Genomic DNA, 18428 nt, shown 5'->3' on the forward strand with positions numbered 1-18428 from the left:
TTAATGGTGGGGTATGGGATACAAGATCAAAGGTGCATGTATGTATATAAACACATACACACATGCAGTGGTCATTTCTGAGTTGAGACTACCTGTAATTGTAGTAGTTCATGTTTTTCTATCCTTATTTCATCACTTTTTAAGAGTTTGTGATGTGTTTGCAGAATATAAATAATGACACATTTGTGCTTGTTGTATGCTTGATTTGTCAGTCATTTCATTGACTAGCATTTTGTAACAGTTGCATATAACATAGACTTTGGTTTACATAAAAAGATTTTTTGCTTTACAAATAAGTCACACGTTGTAAATTGCCAATTGCTTGTAACTTTTAAAAATATTTTTATTATCTTTAAGTAGCTGTACAAAAGAGTTGCCATTCAAGTTTATGAGTATAATACATCTTGATCAATATCATGCTTTTCAAAACATTCTTACCCTAAAAGAATTTCTCAGGTTCATTTTGTTCAAATTGTTCTACTTTGCTGTTTTAGACATTAAATACTGCTTTTACATATTGCCATTCCACAACCTTCATTTGTATGTAAACCAAAATTCTAAGTGTTGTTTCTAGAACTTGATCATTTGATGATCTTATCTTTCTAGTAGGAAATAAAATACAATATTAAATCATTCCACTGAAAAGCCAGCTTTGACATGGCTACAACATAATGGTTATTAAGCTTCTAAACATGTCTCACTTCCATAGGGAAGTGAGAAACTATTCACCCGTATGGTCTTAGCTTTGTTAGCACCTACTCAGTCTCCAGAATGATTTGCTTGATCCCTTTAAAACTTGATATTCTTTGATCAGTCTCTCATTTTACTGACAACATTGTAGTATTTCAATGCTATGTTACCATTTTCTTGGGAAAAATATTTTACTTATAGACTAGCAAGAACATTCTTACTGGGAACTGTGTAGTCTTTTTATTAATTTTTCATATTTTATCCAATATATTTTAACAGGCACAATAAAAAGGAATTGGGAATATATTTGTAACCGTAATAAAGAAAAATCGGACATCCTGGGAAATAAAAATGTTGACCCCAAATGTGAAGACAGTGAGAACAAGTTTGACTTTTCAGTGATGTCCTATAATATACTTTCACAAGATTTATTGGAAGATAATTCTCACCTTTACAGACACTGTCGACGGCCAGTGTTACATTGGAGTTTTAGGTTTCCCAACATTCTGAAAGAAATTAAACACTTTGATGCAGATGTAAGTACAACATAATCATCAAAAATTTTTTCACACAAGAAAAATTGATAAATATTTTATTTGTGCCTTTGTAGAATAAGAAGGAAGACGTTAAAGCATAATGATGGAATATTATTTCATGATATATATGACTTCCTTGCTAATGGTTATGGGTATAAATTGTCATCTGATTTCACTGGAAAGGATCTAAAGGGTTTTAATGATTTTGAGGTTGGGATTGTTTCAATAATATAAAGCTCTTATCTGAATGATAATCAGATAAATCAATCTCTTTAATTTTTATTAGCATAAATTAATTGTACAAAGTGAAGGATTTCACAGTGATATTTCCATAATATACTTTGATCATACTCACTTCTCTGTTACTCTTAAAAGAAATCAGTCTCAAGAAAGGATTCAACAGATTAGTGCTAGTGTCTATATAAATTCAGAAAAGATAACCTGACATGTAAGTTAAAAATATTTCTTTGAGGAACTGGAGGAATGGCTAAAGTGACGGAGTGCCAGCTATGAGCACAAAAGGCAAGTAAGTACAAGGCACTGAATTCAAGCCCCACTACTAGCCAAAAAAAAAATTTGGAGGTTGTTTAGGATAGTAAGCAAGTACCATGTGACTAAAAGTTAGAAATTTTAAGATTGATGATATTTGAAACCATTAATCAGATCCATGTATACATAATAAAAAGTGTATTAAGTGTTTGATTTGAAATTGATTTTGGAATTCTGGAAGCCTGTTTTTTAAAGATGAAAGAAAGCACCAAAAAATTTGTATTTGTGCCTATATGTTTTAATTTGAGCCATTTTTTATCTCCCAAGGTTCTTTGTTTGCAAGAAGTTCAAGAAGACCATTATGGAACAGAAATCAGGCCAAGTTTGGAGTCACTGGGTATAATATAACCTGTTTTAGCCAAATTTACCTTTTTTTAAATTAGTATGAGCTAGTTATAGGGTATATGTGACATTTTTATACATGTTTGTAGCATATTCCAATTAATTTCCCCTCTGTCACTCCGTATTTGTGGATTCATGCATAACTTGCTAAAGAAAGATGTGTGACACATATGGCCTCAAAAAAATGTTAATTTTTGAAACTCTTGATACATCTTTTAAATGATCAAGGCAAGATTGAGGTATTTCAGTAGGAAAATTTGTGTGGAGACATAATTTTAATTCAAAGAGTAAGATTATTAGAATCCTTTTTTAATAGTTTCCTTTCCCTGAATTGCTATAGTTCTGCCCACCACTAGATCTCTAAGCTTTTGAGCTCCATGAGATCAGCAGAGCTACCAGTAACTCATGGGCAAAAACTACAAACCCATGTGAAGAAACTTAGAGACAGGTCATCTCTGGTCACACAGATTTGAGAAATCTGCATTCATTCAGCAAATATTATTTGAGTCCCTACCACTTACTGTGCATTGTTCTAGGAAATGAAGTAGAGCATTTGGCCAAACAGGTACTGCCTTGTAGAATGTACATGCTAGTGGAGAAAAGCTGACAATAAAACAAGTAAGTGAATTAGTATATTAAGTAATAATAGTTTTCTGGAAAAGAAGCAGTAAAGTGTTTTAAACAATGATTAGACAAAGTGATATTTCAACAAAGACTTAAAGAGGTGAAGGAAGAGGCATGCCTAGAACATTCCAGATGATGCAGAGAAAGTGGACTCTGATGTTGAAATGTGGTAAGGGCAGAGTAAAACCAGTGTGGTTGGAATGGAGTGAGGAGGAAAAGTTCAAAAAGATGAAAGATTATAGGTCAAGTATGAGGACAGGCCATTGTAAGATTCTATAGTCATTGTCATGATTAAGTTTTACTATGTTGGAACTGAGAGAGTGATAATGCTCATAATCCATATTAAGGACTTAAATCTGCCATTAAAGAGACAAGTTAGATTCAAGTGTAAGCATTTTGTTTTGCTTTTAGGGTGGTTTTGCTATGTGGCATAGGCTATACTCAAACTGGATCTTCCTACCTTCACTTCCTGAGTGTTGGGATATCAGATATGTGCCACCAAAAAAAGTTTTGCCTAGCTCAAAAATGGATACTATAAAGTCCTACACATTGGTAATACCAGTACTCAGAAAATGGAGATAGAGGAGGATCAGGAATGTGAGGCCAACCTAGACTACCTCTAAAAACATGAAAGGAGAAAAAAACTGAGAAAAAAAATAGGATACTTTCCTGTCATTTTTTTCTTCCTCTAGTGCTGGGGATCAAGCCTTACCCATACTAAGAAAAAGTTCTACCATTGAACTGGGTCCCCAGCTGTAGTCCTAAGGCTTTTGTGTTTTATTCCAATACTTAATAGCATTGTATACTGTTATGCAGAATACACTTTACTAAACATTGTCCAAAAATATTAGCAGAGCTGTATTTTGACAAATGTGTTGTTATAAATCTATTTCTCTTTTATAGGTTATCATTGTGAATATAAGATGCGGACAGGAAGGAAACCTGATGGCTGTGCCATTTGCTTCAAACACTCCAAATTTTCACTTTTATCAGTGAATCCAGTGGAATTCTACCGCCCTGATATTCCTCTATTGGACAGAGATAATATAGGATTAGTTTTACTCCTACAGCCTAAAATTCCATGTGCTTCCACTTCTTCCATCTGTGTAGCTAATACACATCTATTGTATAATCCAAGACGAGGTGATATTAAGCTGACCCAGTTGGCGATGCTGTTGGCAGAAATTTCCAGTGTTGCCCATCAGAAAGATGGCAGCTTCTGTCCTGTTGTTATGTGTGGTGACTTTAATTCTGTTCCTGGTTCTCCACTCTATAGTTTCATAAAAGAAGGGAAATTGAACTATGAAGGACTTGCCATAGGAAAGGTAAGTGCTTGTTTCATCATTCTTAGGTGGTTGCTCTATTGACCATAGTGAGGGTAGTCATTAGGTGGCTTTTGGAAAGCCTTCATGACCCACTATTCTGTCTTACCTACAACTGGTCATTGGTAACTTAGTAGACTTCATATCATCTTTTCCATTTATCCATGGAAACACTCTGCTTAGAGGTATTACCAGTCAGCCAAAAAAAAAAAGGAAGAAAATCACTAACAAACATGGGGATCTCACAAGGAACTGTTTACACGGTGGCAGAGTAGAATTTTAAATGCTAGATATGGGCAGTATGATTAGCAAAATGGTAATATAAATTCTCTTTTACACAATAATAACTTTTAATTCTTCAGTATATAATTTACCCACATTATTTTCATTATACTTTCCTCTGCCTAATTTAGATGATTTGCTCTTTGCATTAAACCAAAATTTTCTTGGATGGTAGTTTTAAATTGTACAAGATTTTTAACTCCTTTAGTATTTGATGTACTAGGAACTGTATAGCTGCTAGAAAAAGGGAGAGGCAATATTAGTTCAAATGAAGAAAAGTATATGTCAGAAAAGACTTATCATTTCATGAAAATGGTAAGCACTTTCTGAACTATACTTGATAAGCACAAATAGTCATTTAATATAGTGAATAAAAGGTAATAAGTTTTTAATTACCTTTAAGACATGACTTTTTCAGTACATAAATAAATATCTATTCACTTAAGACACCTGTTGAAATTTTGTTTAGGTATCTGGCCAGGAACAGTCTTCACGGGGACAAAGAATTTTATCTATGCCCATTTGGCCCCCAAACCTAGGTATCTCACAGAGCTGTGTGTATGAGGTACAGCAGGTGCCAAAAGTAGAAAAGACAGGTAAGTGTTTGCAGTACATTTGGCAGTTTGCTGGGTAATAATTCTCCCTTTTGAGACAAAACTAAATTTTCAAAGGGATAATGTCTCATGGAATATACATATCTATATATAGTTACTTACTTTTATTTCAAGTTTACACGAAGTTAAACTTCCAGAATTGTCTATGCATGACCTACTTGCATGTTGCCTTAGAAATGCTTTTATTTTTCCATTCTAGACTATGAGATAAAACATTTAATTCAGCATCTGTCTAAGCTAGATACATCTTAAGCATCGTTTCTAGTGTAAGAGGGCTAGAACCCAGACAAAGTAGAACCAAATGAACTCTATGCTGATAGGACTAATACATTTCTCTCTTTTCTTTCAGATGGTGATGTGACTCAAACACAGCTGGGGGAAACTGACGTCCTGGTAACAGCTGAAAAGTGAGTTCTGAAGAACAACAATAGACATTTCCTGACTGCATGGAATAAAAATTACTTCTCATATACTTGGATCAGAATGAAGATGATGATAGTCCATGCTAGTAGAAAGAACTGAACCTTACGTCATGATAGGAATTTCACTCCTGACTGCATTTTTTGAGATATTTGCTTGTGTACAAGAAATTTAACATCTCTTGAGTTCAGTTTCCTCGAAACTCTAGAGTTCAAGATCCAGTACCAGCACACGCAAACACACACAAAAAGTGTGTTTATATGTATAGTTATCTATAAACAGAATTTTTCATAGTAAGATAGCAATTTGAAAGACATCCATTTACTTTTATGTATGTTTATTGTAAGAAGACTTACTACATAGCTCAGGCTGTTCTCAACTGACAAGATCTCCTGAGTCAACTTCACAAGCTCTGAGATTATGGACGTGCACCACTTCACCTGGCCCTAGTTAAATTTTCTGTGTGTGTGTGTGTGTGTGTGTGCATGTGCATGTACGTGTGTGCATGTGTGGTATGGGCATGTATGTGCACATGCCAGTCCTGAGGCTTAGACTCAGGGCCTGGGCACCATTCCTGAGCTTCTTTGCTCAAGGCTAGCACTGTATCACTTGAATCACAGCTCCACTTCTGGCTTTTTGGTAGCTAATTAGAAGTAAAAGTCTCATGGACTTTGCTGTCCAGCTGGCTTTGAACTATGATCCTCAGAATTTAGCAGCTGGACTTATTTACATTTAATAATTCTATATAAGTAAATAAAAGTTATCAGATACCAGAAGTTGCTAAGGGTGGGGACATGGCTCAAGTAGTTGCATACCTGCTTAGCAAACTCAAGCTTTCAGTACAAATCTCAGTACCACCAAAATAAAAAACAAAATTAGAAGTTAGAAGTTCAGAGTACTTTCAAGGGATTCTTTGTTCTTTGACATGAGTTTATTAAAGCAATGGCCACAGTTTTTTGAGTATCTCCTCAGTACCTAAAAGGGTGCCTGGAACTTAGTAGATGTTTGGTTATCATTTCTTTTCAGGGCCTGGGCACTGTCCCTCAGCTCTTCAGCGCAAGGCTAGTGCTCTACCCCTTGAGCTCCAGCTCCACTTCTGGTTTACTGAGTGTTTTTTGTTGTTGTTGTTGTTGTTGTTTTTGGGAGGGGTCCGATCGTGGGGCCTGAACTCTGGGCCTGGGCACTGTCCCTCAGCTCTTCTTTTTGCATCTGTGGTGCTGAGGAATTGAACCCAGGGCCTCATGCATACAAGGCAAGCGCTCTACCACTGAGCCACCTTCCCAGCCCTACTGAGTGGTTTATTGGAGATAAGAGTCTCACATCCTTTCCTGCCAGGGCTTGCTTTAAACCGTGATCCTAAGATCCCAGCCTCCTGAGTAGGTAAGATTACAGGCGTGAACCACCAGCACCTGGCCTTGGTTATCATTTCTTGAATTTTTAAAATGTTCAAAAATTTTAAGGAGGGGCTGGGAAGGTGGCTCAGTGGTACAGCGCTTGCCTTGCATGCCTGAGGCCCTGGGTTCGATTCCTCAGAACCACATAAGCAAAAAGAAAAAAGCCGGAAGTGGCACTGTAGCTCAAGTGGTAGAGCGCTAGCCTTGAGCTGAAGAGCTGAGGGACAGCCCCCAGGCCCAGAGTTCAGGCCCCACGACTGGATCCAAAAAAAAAAAAAAATTTAAGGCATAAATGATCCCTAAAATTATGTTAATAGACAATGATCTAAAGATCATTGCCCCTTACCTATAACATCACCACTATTTATAGCAAGATAAAATGTAAGCCATTATAGAATTTGTCTTAAGATGTAGTACAAGTGGAGTGTGGCAGCATGTCTGTCCTAGTACTGGGAAGCTGAAGCAGGACAATTGCAAGGTCAACACCAGCCTTCACTGTAGACCCAATTCTAGGCCCTCAAGGCCTACCTAGCAAGATTGTCTGTCTGTCTGTCTGTCTCTGTGGTGGAAAATTATTTATTTGAACAAGAATAACAGAAAAAATAGTTCATCTAACTTCAGAAATCTTAAGGATTTCAAATAGCTATGAATGCTATGTTGGTGATTTTCTTAGAAAACAAAACAAGGGAAGCTAGGAAGGTGGCTCAGTGGTAGAGTGCTTGCCTTGCATGCATGAAGCCCTGGATTCAATTCTTCAGCACCATATAAGCAGAAAAAGCCGGAAGCAGCACTGTAGCTCAAGTGGTAGAGCACTAGCCTTGAGCTGAAGAGCTGAGGGACAGCACCCGGGCCCAGAGTTAAGGCCCCAATTCCAACAAAAAAAAAAAAATGAGGGCTTGGCTTAGTGGTAGAGTGCTTGCATAGCTTGCATGAAGCCCTGAATTCAATTCCTCTATACCACATTAAAAAAAAAAAAAAAGCCCAGAGTGACACTGTGGCTAAAGTGGTAGAGTACTGGCCTTGAGCAAAAGAAGTTCAGGAACAGTGCCCAGGCCCTCAATTCAAGTCCCAGGACTGGCAAAAAAAAAATTGTAAGTCTGAGAATACATGTTTCTCAGTTGTGTGGCTTGAACTTATGGCCTGGGCGCTGTCCCTGAGTCTCTTTGTGCTCAAGACTAGCGCTCTACCACTTGAGCCATAACACCACTTTCTGTTTTGAGTGGCCAATTGAAGGTAAGAGTCTCACAGAGACTTTTCTGCCCAAGTTAGCTTCAAACCATGATCCTCAGATCTCAGCCTCCTGAGGAACTAGGATTACAGGTGTGAGTCACCAAGGCCCAGCTATATGTTTGATATTAAGTAGAGACTCTCCATGTCTTTAATTTTAGCAAGCACTACTTACTAAATATTTACTATGTTAGTCTTTGTACTTTTTATTTTTGTTGTCTTTAAATAAGCATATATTAGCTGTATAGGGAAGATTTCATTGTGATATTTCCAAACATTTAAACATACTTAATTTTATAATTAGTGTATTGATTGAGCTCTTTTATCCTCAACTTAGAGCATTGTTAATAGGTTTTAGTTATCACTACATGAATAAATGAACACTTACAATATGGTCTGTTGAAAAAAAAAGCTTGTTCATCTGAGGATGGTGGTATATACCTTAATTCTAGCTCTAGGGAGGTAAGAGCAAGAGACTCCCAAATTTGAGCCCAGCTTGGATTACAAAATGAGATCCTGTCTCACAAAGCAAAGCAAGGAAATGGAGCTGTGGTTGAAGTGGTAGAGCACTGCTAATCTTGAGCAAAAAAAATAATAAGCTCAAGAAGAGTACCTAGGCCTTGAGTTCAAGCCTATGAACAGGGGGGAAAAAAAGCAAAACAAAAAATAATTATGTCCTAATGTATGGTCATAATCTAGAAATTGAAGCAAAGTTACCTTAAATAGAACAAATTTATAGAAATCATGAAAGGCCTGATGGATGCTAATTACTTTTTCTTCTTAATTGTAGAGTATCTTCACATTTGCAGCACCATTTCAGCTTGTCATCTGTTTATTCACATTACTTTCCTGACACTGGAATTCCAGAAGTAACAACCTGTCATTCTCGAAGTGCCATAACCGTAGATTACATTTTTTATTCTTCAGAAAAGGAAGTCACTGCTGAGCAGCCAGGTAAATAAAGACTGTATGTAATCTTAGTTATGCTAGAGAACACAGTGACAAAAACCAAGGCTGAAATTGAGTAAGTTAGCTAAAATCTAGATGAAGTTCTATATTTATAAGGAGCCCGTGGCTCACGGCTACTCAGGAGGCTGAGATCTGAGGTTCGTGGTTCAAAGCTAGCCTGGGCAGGAAAGTTGGTAAGATTCTTATTTCCAATTAACCACCAGAAAACTGGAAGTGTTGCTGTGGCTCAAAGTGGTAGAGCACTAGCCTTGAGTGAAAAAGCAGGGACAGCGCATGGGCCCTGAGTTTAAGCCCCAGGGCCAATGGGGAGGAAAAAAGGAAACTAGAGATGTTTTAAGTAGACAGATGGGCAATATATATAAATGAATCAGATAACTGCCTGTATATATCAGAGAGAGGCAATAAAGCAAATTACTGCATATTATGTCCTTAGTTCTGCCATCCAAATCCAGTCAGTTCCTGAATTACAGATCTTTTATACTGCTTTATATTTTTCTTTATTTTTGAATGTTACTGTAAATGTGAATACAGAGGGATTATATACATTAGGTAATGAGTACATTTCTTTTTGAACAGTGCCCCCCCCCTCACATTCTCTCCCAGATTTTCCCCTTCTGGCTTCCCTTCCCCCATCCCCAGTTGTATAGTTCATTTCCAACATAGTGTCTAGTTAATATCACTGATAAATTGGTTCACCCTTTGTCCACCATGTCTGTGCTTTCTTCCCCTTCCCCAATCAGATAAACTTTTATACAAAAGGTACAAAAATCAAAAACAGCAACAAAAGGGAATAAAACAAAAAGGAAGGAAGGAAGGAAGGAAGGAAGGAAGGAAGGAGAGAAAGAAGAAAGGAAGGAAGGAAGGAAGGAAGGAAGGAAGGAAGGAAGGAAGGAAGGAAGGAGAGAAAGAAAGGAAGGAAGGAAGGAAGGAAGGAAGGAAGGAAGGAAGGAAGGAAGGAAGGAAGGAAGGGAGGGAGGGAAACAGTATAATCAAAAACTTCTTGTTTCCGTTTCTTGGGGTTCATTTCAATAAATATCCTTTTATATGGTCATATGCACATAGCTATTTATTTTTATTTGCTATAACCTTAGTTTTCTATTATAGAAATGGAACATAGTAAGTGTGATCATAGAGTTTTGTGGTTAAGTTTTACTAAGGCATGCTGCCTTCCTTGTAGAACATGTTTATGTTAGCCTTGGAATATTAGTCTGTAATAGGCCTGTCTGTTCCTTGTATGACTCAATTAAGGTCAAGTTGTATACTAAACCAAAAGATTTTAACTGGAGAAGAAAATTTAAAATAATTCAAAAATCTCTTTCAGAAAACTTTTGGAAGCCTTTCATAATAGTAGCCCTTTTCTCTGATTTTCCCCCTTTCGGTTTGTGTGTGCTACCTCTCCCTCCCCTATTTCCTTCTGGGAATTACCTTAGTAACATTCAGGAGATTGCTACTCCTTCCAAACTATGCTTGTACAAAACTTCCTGGAGTTGTCATGCCTGTGAAAGTACACTAGGTGGCAGGAGAGTATCACAGATCGGCGTTTCAGATATCTTACTAAGAGAATGCTTCTGTTCCCTTCAGAAGTGATTCTCTAGAACTGAATTATAATACTTTTCCAATCACCTCATGAACTTCCCAATGGCTGTGGTTGGTAAATGTTTTCATAATACATTTTTTTGTTAAAAAACCTGCTGTCCTTGGGTTGGGAAGGTGGCTCAGTGGTAGAGCACTTGCCTTGCATGCGTGAGGCCCTGGGTTTGATTCCTCAGCACACATAAGCAAAAAGAAAAAAGCCGGAAGTGGCACTGTGGCTCAAGTGGTAGAGCGCTAGCCTTGAGCTGAAGAGCTGAGGGACAGCGCCCAGGCCCAGAGTTCAGGCCCCATAACCGGACCCAAAAAAAAAAAAAAAAAAATTCAAAAAAACCTGCTGTTCTTTAAACTTAATACTTGAATCTATTTCATTTTACAAAATTACAGGCTGGTGGATGGACAGATTTCTTAGGCAGTTTATTTCATATTCATCTTAATATATTTATATATTACAATATTTTTCCAAAGATTTTGCAGAAATTTTAAAAAATCTGACATAAAAATAACATCAAAAACTGCTAAAATTAGAATTCAGCTCTGACTCAAAACCTTAACCATATCTTAAAACCTTGCGTATTAAGTCTTCTAAAGAATTGTCAAGTTCTGTTTCCTCCCTGTTTAGAGAGGACTTATATGATTAACTTAGAGTGACCTGGGGACAGTTTCACTAAATATGTGTTTCTTAATGTAGGAGCTGAAACTGCTTTGATTGGTGGCTTGAAACTTCTAGGTAGACTGTCACTTCTCACAGAACAAGACTTATGGACTGTAAATGGACTTCCCAATGAAAATAACTCCTCAGATCATCTGCCTTTATTGGCTAAGTTCAGACTTGAGCTCTGATTCTGCTTTATCATTTTCTTTTAAATTTAGTTTTCAAAGAATGAAAAGCTCTTAAGTGTTTGCATGTTTATTTTTGTGCTATGGGTTTTCTGAAGAAGTTGTGTTAAATGCTTGAAACATATCAGAAGAAACAAGTTTACAGTATTTTTTTCAATAATGAAAAAATATTTTTACTAATAGTTGAAATCTAAATACTCTTTATTATCAAAGAGATTAAATATTTTTATTCTGAATCCTAGTAATGTTGACAACAGCATTTCAATGTGGTGAATCTTCTTTAGCCCTCTGGGTAAAGAAGTTTACTTCATGTTTTTGGGAAGCTTTATAAAGGATCCAAAGTACCTGAGTTTTTGCAAGCCACAGTAGGTTCCTTTTCAGGCCTGATTTCATTGGGAGAACCCTATGTTTAGAGTTCTCATTCATTCATCTCAGAAATTACGTCATCCATAGGTATCCATCTTTAAGTTTTGAAGGGCTTGATAATGCTTTTAAGTTTAAAAAAACTGTTTAATCCATCTTTTTACTGTCCTGAGCCTTGTTATGTGGGTGCTAGTGGCTCACGCCTGTAATCCTAGCTACTCAAGAGGCTGAGATCTGAGGATCACGGTTCAAAGTCAGCCTGGGCAGGACTGTACGTGAGACTCTTATCTCCAGTTAACCACCAGAAAACCAGAAGTGGTGCTATGGCTCAAGTGGTAGAGCACTAGCCTTGAGCTGAAAAGCTCAGGGACGGTGCCCAGGCCCAGAGTTCAAGACTCATGACCGAGAAAAAAGAAAACAAGGGCCTTCATGTAAGCCCATTCTTTCCACCCTATAGCAGACAGCAGCAGCCAAGAACAGCAGACACTTGGGTTATGCCTTGCCCTGGCAGGCTTTTCTTCTGTTTTTGTTTTTCGTTTTGTTTTTTTTCCATTCAGTTGCAAAAAAAAGATCCCTGGGTTGAGGAAGGCTTTATTTTACTGAACCATTTCAGCAGAAATTTATTGAAAATTGTCTTTGAACAAAGTGGCAGCTCTCAGATTATTTTTGTTATTCCTTAGAAGTTTAACAAAGTAGTAAAACTAGTAAAAGATACCAGCATAAGGTCTTGAAACTCTTAAGTTGTTGTGGTCCCTGTTGGTTTAAATGATTTCTCAGTGTTTTCTTATGGTATACTCACATGAGAAGGTGCTTAACACTTTCTTATGAAGTGTTAGAAGCAGATCTCATAAATCTGGTAGTTGACTCTATACAAGTAGTCACAAAAAAACAAGCACAAAATGTGGAAATTTCCTCTGCTCTTAAGATAGTAGGATCAGGAATTATAGGCATTTTTACTAAGTAGTCATTTTGCACTAAATTATAAATGTTTTTACAGTATCTTTTATTAATAGAATGTTTTTTCTTAAACTAGAAAACAGTAGTCTTCAACTTTAAAAAGTTTTGTACTTAGGGTTGGAATTGTGACTGAGGTGGTAGAGTTCTAGCCAATGAGCGCAAGTGTCAGATAACGAGTTCAAGTCCTGCTCTTAGAAAAAAAGAAAAAACTTTTGTACTGAATCATTTACTATGATTATTTTTAAATAAAAGAGAAGCCTCAGAAGAGGCAAGTGGGTTATGAAGATGTCTAGTAAAAATAGTTCTAAGTGAATATGTTTAAATGTTTCTCCCTTTTAATTTTGTTTACAGTATTAACTAGTTCCCAGATTGTCCACATTTTTCAGTTTGTGGAATATTACATATCTTGAGTAACAGCTATAGTCATCATCAAATTACAATGATAGTCCAATTAGCCCTTTGTAGTATTAGGGAAAGAAAAATGATTCATTGATTAACAACTATTCTATATTGAGTGAATTTTTTAATAAATGGCTTTATTATAAAGATCATTGTTAGTAAACTAGCATCCTTGGAAACCTGTATAAACTTAATTTTTTTGTATTCTGATTAATGTATTGTGAATTTAAGCCCATTTCATGTGTTTCACTATGATAGAGTTGATCTGTAAAACTGCTTTCTATGTTAGCTTATCAAATGAAGCATTATTTAGTGGACCAGAAGCCAATGGGTAAAAGTAATTTTCTCTACTAAAAAAGCTCCACACAAACAAAAATAATAACAATATTAACATACTTCTGTTTTCTTTTTTGACCTGTAGACTCAATAACTCTACTGGAGAGTTGTATTTACCTGACAAAAACAAAATCTGGTTAACAACCACAGAAAACAAATCTCTCTTAAGTGTTACACTATACAAGTTTTAAATGCAAAGAACTGTGAAGTAATAAAATTCTGGCCTTACTATACTTTGTCATAAAAATATAATATGCAAATTTGAAATTTGTCCTTTTTTGGAATTTAACAACTGTCTGCTTTTCATCTTTTATGGATGAAAAGAAAAAGGAAGGGAGGGGGAAAGGACAGGGAGAAAAGGAAAAGAGTTTAAATGGTTGAGGAAACAGGCATCAGATCATTTGCACTTTGTACCTGTAAATTTTGTAATAAACTATTATACATCTGTGCATGAAGTTTTCTGCTAAATGTTTAAGGTGTTTAAGCTGACCTATTTCATGTTCTTAAACTGTTTTATATCATCTTATAGCCTTTATTACTTAGGGCAAAGCTCAAACATAATGAACTGAGATGTACTAAAATGAAGTAATATTTATATAGTCTGAAAATGATGAAAGAAGTAAGGTGAGAGAAGGATAAATTTGCTCACTTAGGTCCAGTGTATAGTAAGAGCACAAGAAAAAAATAATAAACCAGACAATTTTTTGGTTTTAGAAGAAACACAACCCTTTAAGTTTCCAGATGGTTTTATTAAAGTTCCATGCTGTATTATAAACATACAAGTGATGAGAAAACAGTAACTAGAAACATGCACTTATCTGGCATTCTCTAAAATACCATTATACAAGTTTTCATTGACTTAGAAAAATACCCACTAAAACAATCACAGTTATTCTGAAAGATTTAAGAAAAAAATGTATTGGCCAGAACAAAGTTCAAGAGAATAAACAAGATTCTGAATTGTATGTCAAAAAAACTGTACAAGATTGTACATAAAACTATAGTTTACAAAAGCCTTAGGTATAGTAAGAATACTGAATTAAGATTTCCAAAGTTCTGTTATCAATATCTATTAATAAAATCCTTATGAAATAATTGACTTAGAAAAAGTGAGATGTTCATGATTTCCGTGAGTATAGAAAATAGTAAATATCACTAAATACCACTTTCTGAAATAAAGTGTACTCAAAACAGCACAATGTATAGTCTCAAATTTTCTGTCATTCATTTAAACTTTGCTTGTATTGCCATGACAATCTTACACATAAACTTTCTCTTGGACTTCTTTAACAATTAGATTCTGAATTACTTCATGGTTTTATTATAATTTGAGTTCTTAAAATTAGTTGTAAATGGTATAATGTTGGGTTTATTTTTCCATGTTACTGTTTTAATTACTATATTAGAATTTAGAAGTTTAGGAATTTTCCTATATCTTCTAGAAATTAGCGTGTCCTATAAGCAACAAAACAGTGTCGAGCATGAACAGTTTTTAAGTGTTTTGGTGATTTAATTGTTGCTTTGGAAAATGAATCTAAACACCACAAAGTAAGTGTGGAAGAAATTAAGTCACTAGTTAAGTCATCAAGCCAGCTGGCAGTTTTTAAATTATACATTAAGACTATTAGGAAGTTTCATACTGCTTGTCTCTTTTCTTGTGTTAGAAGTTAGAGGCTATGCAACCATCTGTTTTAGATGGGATCATCACTCCTTAGGTAATACTTGGTCATAGGATAGTTGTGGCATTTTATTTATTGTATTTACTGGATATTGTAAGTTTCAAATGAATAAACAAGATAAATGGCTGAGTCAGTATTGTTTCAGAATAAGGATGAAATTATTCACTAGCTACTGAACATCTAAATGCATTGGCCATGAGGTTGCAGATATGTTTATCATGCAAAGATGTACAAAGATAACATTATTTTTAGAAATGATGGGATACTGGACACGAAACTCAGGACCTTGAACATGATACGAATGCATCCTACTATGAGGTACACCCCATGCCCTCCTAACCCACTTTAAACTCTAATAATACTTCAAGGAAGTGATTTAAGTTCAGAATTTTAAATTTATGCTGCATTTTAGTTTGTGACAAGGACTGTAATGCACTAAAGGACATAGTATTTCCTTCAAGAAAATAAGTGCTTTTACTAACACAACTGATTTTTAGATTAGAGCCAGCTCTGGTGCACATAGCTAACTGACAGATTAAGTCCTTTTACTTTCCTTGTCACTCCGAAAGTTTTCTTTTTTAACCACCTTCCTGTAACCACTTTTATTAAAGCCAGAGGCAAAGCACTTTTGTGGACCAGCAGACTTTCCTTAAGTATGTCCTTTGGTCTTGTGAGTTGACATGGTTGAAAAGATAAAACAAATGAAACAGTATAGAAGCTCTCCTCTTGATACTTATATAACATACAATTTACTTTAGTTACCCTGTGTGGTCTGCAACCAGGAGTTACGCTGTAACTTCATAGATCACACCATAAAGTGTAATACTGTACTGGAAGACTTTTCCATTAAAAAAAAAAAAGGTTTCTACTTTTTATAATTCATTCTATTTTCCAATACTTCTTAAATTCCATGAAATGTACCTAAAAGCAAGGTACTAGAAAATCATCACATCCTATATCCTATCAGCTTTGGCCTTAATATAAGATGTCAGAGCACATCTTTATCAGTGAGTCCTTCAGAATCAAAGCTTGCTTCTGTTTAAAATCAGTTAAAATGTGAACAGAAAAGTTATCTACTTCTTACAACTTGTTGCCTTGTTCCTGGTGTCTGCCTCTCTGACTGACTGACAGATAATATCCTGCTAACTAAGAAGGGCATGCCTCCTGTGCGTTTAGCTAGCTAAGACTACACAAAGTTTAAACGTAATGACAGAATGTAGACTAATGTCTGAAGTGCTTGTTTTGTTTTGAACGAACAAAAAAACTGCTGTTAGTGAATACTGTAAAAAAGACTATAAGATCCTAAAAATGGGTCCCGTATTGCCAAAAGAATTTCAGTGCTTTTTAGTAAAACACTTGCATATAATACCTTAACTCTCATCACGTGCATCAGGAAAAAAAACTCCCAAGCAATGGAGATTCCCCATGGGAAAATACTGGGGAAACAATACAAATAGAATATAAAAAAACAAAATGCCATTAAATTTGCATATCTGATGTAAAAAAATGCTGAGGTAATATTAACTGCTTTAAAAAAAAAAAAAAAACCACCCATCTTTGCTTCCATTATTGCTGAAAAAGAAGGTAATACTGACTGAGTTACCTTACTATACCAAAAAAGGGAGAGAAGTTTATGAACATTGACTACTGGTGAAGCATAATATCCAGAGCAAGTAAAAGTAGGCAAATGGGAAAATAAAAAACTAAAAAGTTAGTGCTTATTATCCTTGAGATCTGGAGTGAAGGAAACAGTGCAGCCCCGTGGGGCTGATGACTTTAGCCTTATCATGGTCACCTCTTCAGGAGTTTGTTTTGTTTTGTTTAAAGCTAATCGTGTCCCCATTCACTCAGATTCTGTTTCTAGGTGAATCCTTAAAAATAAAATCCCCAAGCTCTTAATAAATAATTGCAGTTCCTCCTGAAGATGCTGGGTAAAGTGCAGAAAAAAGCACCACAGAAACTCTTGCTGGCCAGTATGGCTTGGCTACTAGATTCGGATTTGATAGCCCACTTCATTCAGAGTACTGAGGTCAGCCATCTTCTTTTCAGGCAGAGCAGGCCTAAGGATGAAAGACATGAAGAGGATGGGGCAGAAAGGTAATGAGCTTTTAAAAACCTAGGTCTTCTACTCAGTTCTGCTAACTTGTCTCATTCCCTGTGCTCAACACATATACACTCATACTGCCACTGCCACACTTGCTTCCCAACCCTATTTGTTCTCCAAGTCTGCTTTTATAGGTTTTCAGGGACATGCTAACAGATTAAAACACTTTCATTGTTCAGTTTTAAGCTTGAACTGGGTGGCACTAAAACATTTTTTTTTTTTTTTTTTTTTTTTGTCGGTCGTGGGGCTTGAACTCTGGGCCTGGATGCTGTCCCTCAGCTCTTCAGCTCAAGGCGAGCGCTCTACCACTTGAGCTACAGCGCCACTTCCGGTTTTCTGGTGGTTTATTGGAGATAGGAGTCTCACGGTCTCTCCTGCCCGGGCTGGCTTTGAACCGCGATCCTCAGATCTCAGCCTCCTGAGTAGCTAGGATTACAGGCGTGAGCCACCGGCGCCCGGCTGCACTAAAACATTTTTAAATCCAATATCTTGCAAGAGTCTAATAATCACTTACTCCAGAACTCAGTGAAAATTCCCCCAGCAACACTACCTTCCCAGGGAAGCCCAGGAGTTACAAAATGACTCAAGTGACTGAGGTTCTGGGAGAGGTTCTCAGCTACCCTTGGTGGAGGGTTACTATTCAAGTTTAAATCTATTAATTCAAGACGACTCTCTTAGAATTTTAAGTGAAAAAGGATGTCAGTATAGAAACCCCATCGGTGGCAAAGCACCTCCTTAAATACTTTCTAAAATATTTCCCAACAGAAAACTACTGGGCTGGGAAGGTGGCTCAGTGGTAGAGCGCTTGCCTTGCATGCCTGAGGCCCTGGGTTCGATTCCTCAGCACCACATAAGCAAAAAGAAAAAAGCGGGAAGTGGCACTGTGGCTCGAGTGGTAGAGTGCTAGCCTTGGGCTGAAGACCTGAGGGACAGCGCCCAGGCCCAATGTTCAGGCCCCACAACCAGACCCCCCCCCCAAAAAAAAAAAAAACTAAGCATTTATGTTGAAATCATGTAGAAGTACTTGAAAAGTAAGCCAGGCACCTGTGATTCACGCCTGTAACCCTAGCTGCTCAGGAGGCTGAGATCTGAGGATCATGGTTTAAAGCCAGCTCAGGCAGAAAAGTTCTTAAGACTGATCTCAAATTAAGCACCAAAAGAAAAAAGCCAGAAATGAAACTGGCTCAAGCG

At 36.5% G+C, this 18428-nt stretch overlaps 2 protein-coding genes across 11 annotated transcripts in view; one reads left to right on the forward strand and one right to left on the reverse strand.

Moving 5' to 3' along the window:
• Nucleotides 1-18428, forward strand: part of Angel2 (angel homolog 2) — a 36907-nt gene that overhangs the window by 6880 nt on the left and 11599 nt on the right. For 6 of the 9 annotated variants that reach the window (XM_070041515.1, XM_070041523.1, XM_070041516.1 and 3 more), the window contains 7 exons: nucleotides 970-1226; nucleotides 2043-2112; nucleotides 3645-4066; nucleotides 4815-4941; nucleotides 5309-5366; nucleotides 8791-8954; nucleotides 11251-13903. In XM_070041515.1, the coding sequence (XP_069897616.1) occupies nucleotides 970-1226; nucleotides 2043-2112; nucleotides 3645-4066; nucleotides 4815-4941; nucleotides 5309-5366; nucleotides 8791-8954; nucleotides 11251-11402 (1250 nt within the window). In that variant the 3' untranslated portion in view covers nucleotides 11403-13903. Of the gene's footprint in view, nucleotides 1-969; nucleotides 1227-2042; nucleotides 2113-3644; nucleotides 4067-4814; nucleotides 4942-5308; nucleotides 5367-8790; nucleotides 8955-11250; nucleotides 13904-17182; nucleotides 17231-18428 lie in introns of those variants that run through there. The other 3 variants (XR_011376310.1, XM_070041519.1, XM_070041518.1) reach the window with 1 other exon arrangement.
• Vash2 (vasohibin 2) overlaps nucleotides 14194-18428 on the reverse strand; it is a 32668-nt gene continuing 28433 nt past the window's right edge. For both annotated transcript variants that reach the window (XM_070041526.1, XM_070041524.1), the window contains one exon: nucleotides 14194-17193. In XM_070041526.1, the coding sequence (XP_069897627.1) occupies nucleotides 17121-17193 (73 nt within the window). In that variant the 3' untranslated portion in view covers nucleotides 14194-17120. The remainder of the gene's footprint in view (nucleotides 17194-18428) is intronic.

Source organism: Dipodomys merriami, unplaced genomic scaffold (genome assembly GCF_024711535.1).
Source record: "Dipodomys merriami isolate MVZ:Mamm:240054 unplaced genomic scaffold, mDipMer1.0.p SCAF_31, whole genome shotgun sequence".
NCBI classification, from domain to species: domain Eukaryota; kingdom Metazoa; phylum Chordata; class Mammalia; order Rodentia; family Heteromyidae; genus Dipodomys; species Dipodomys merriami.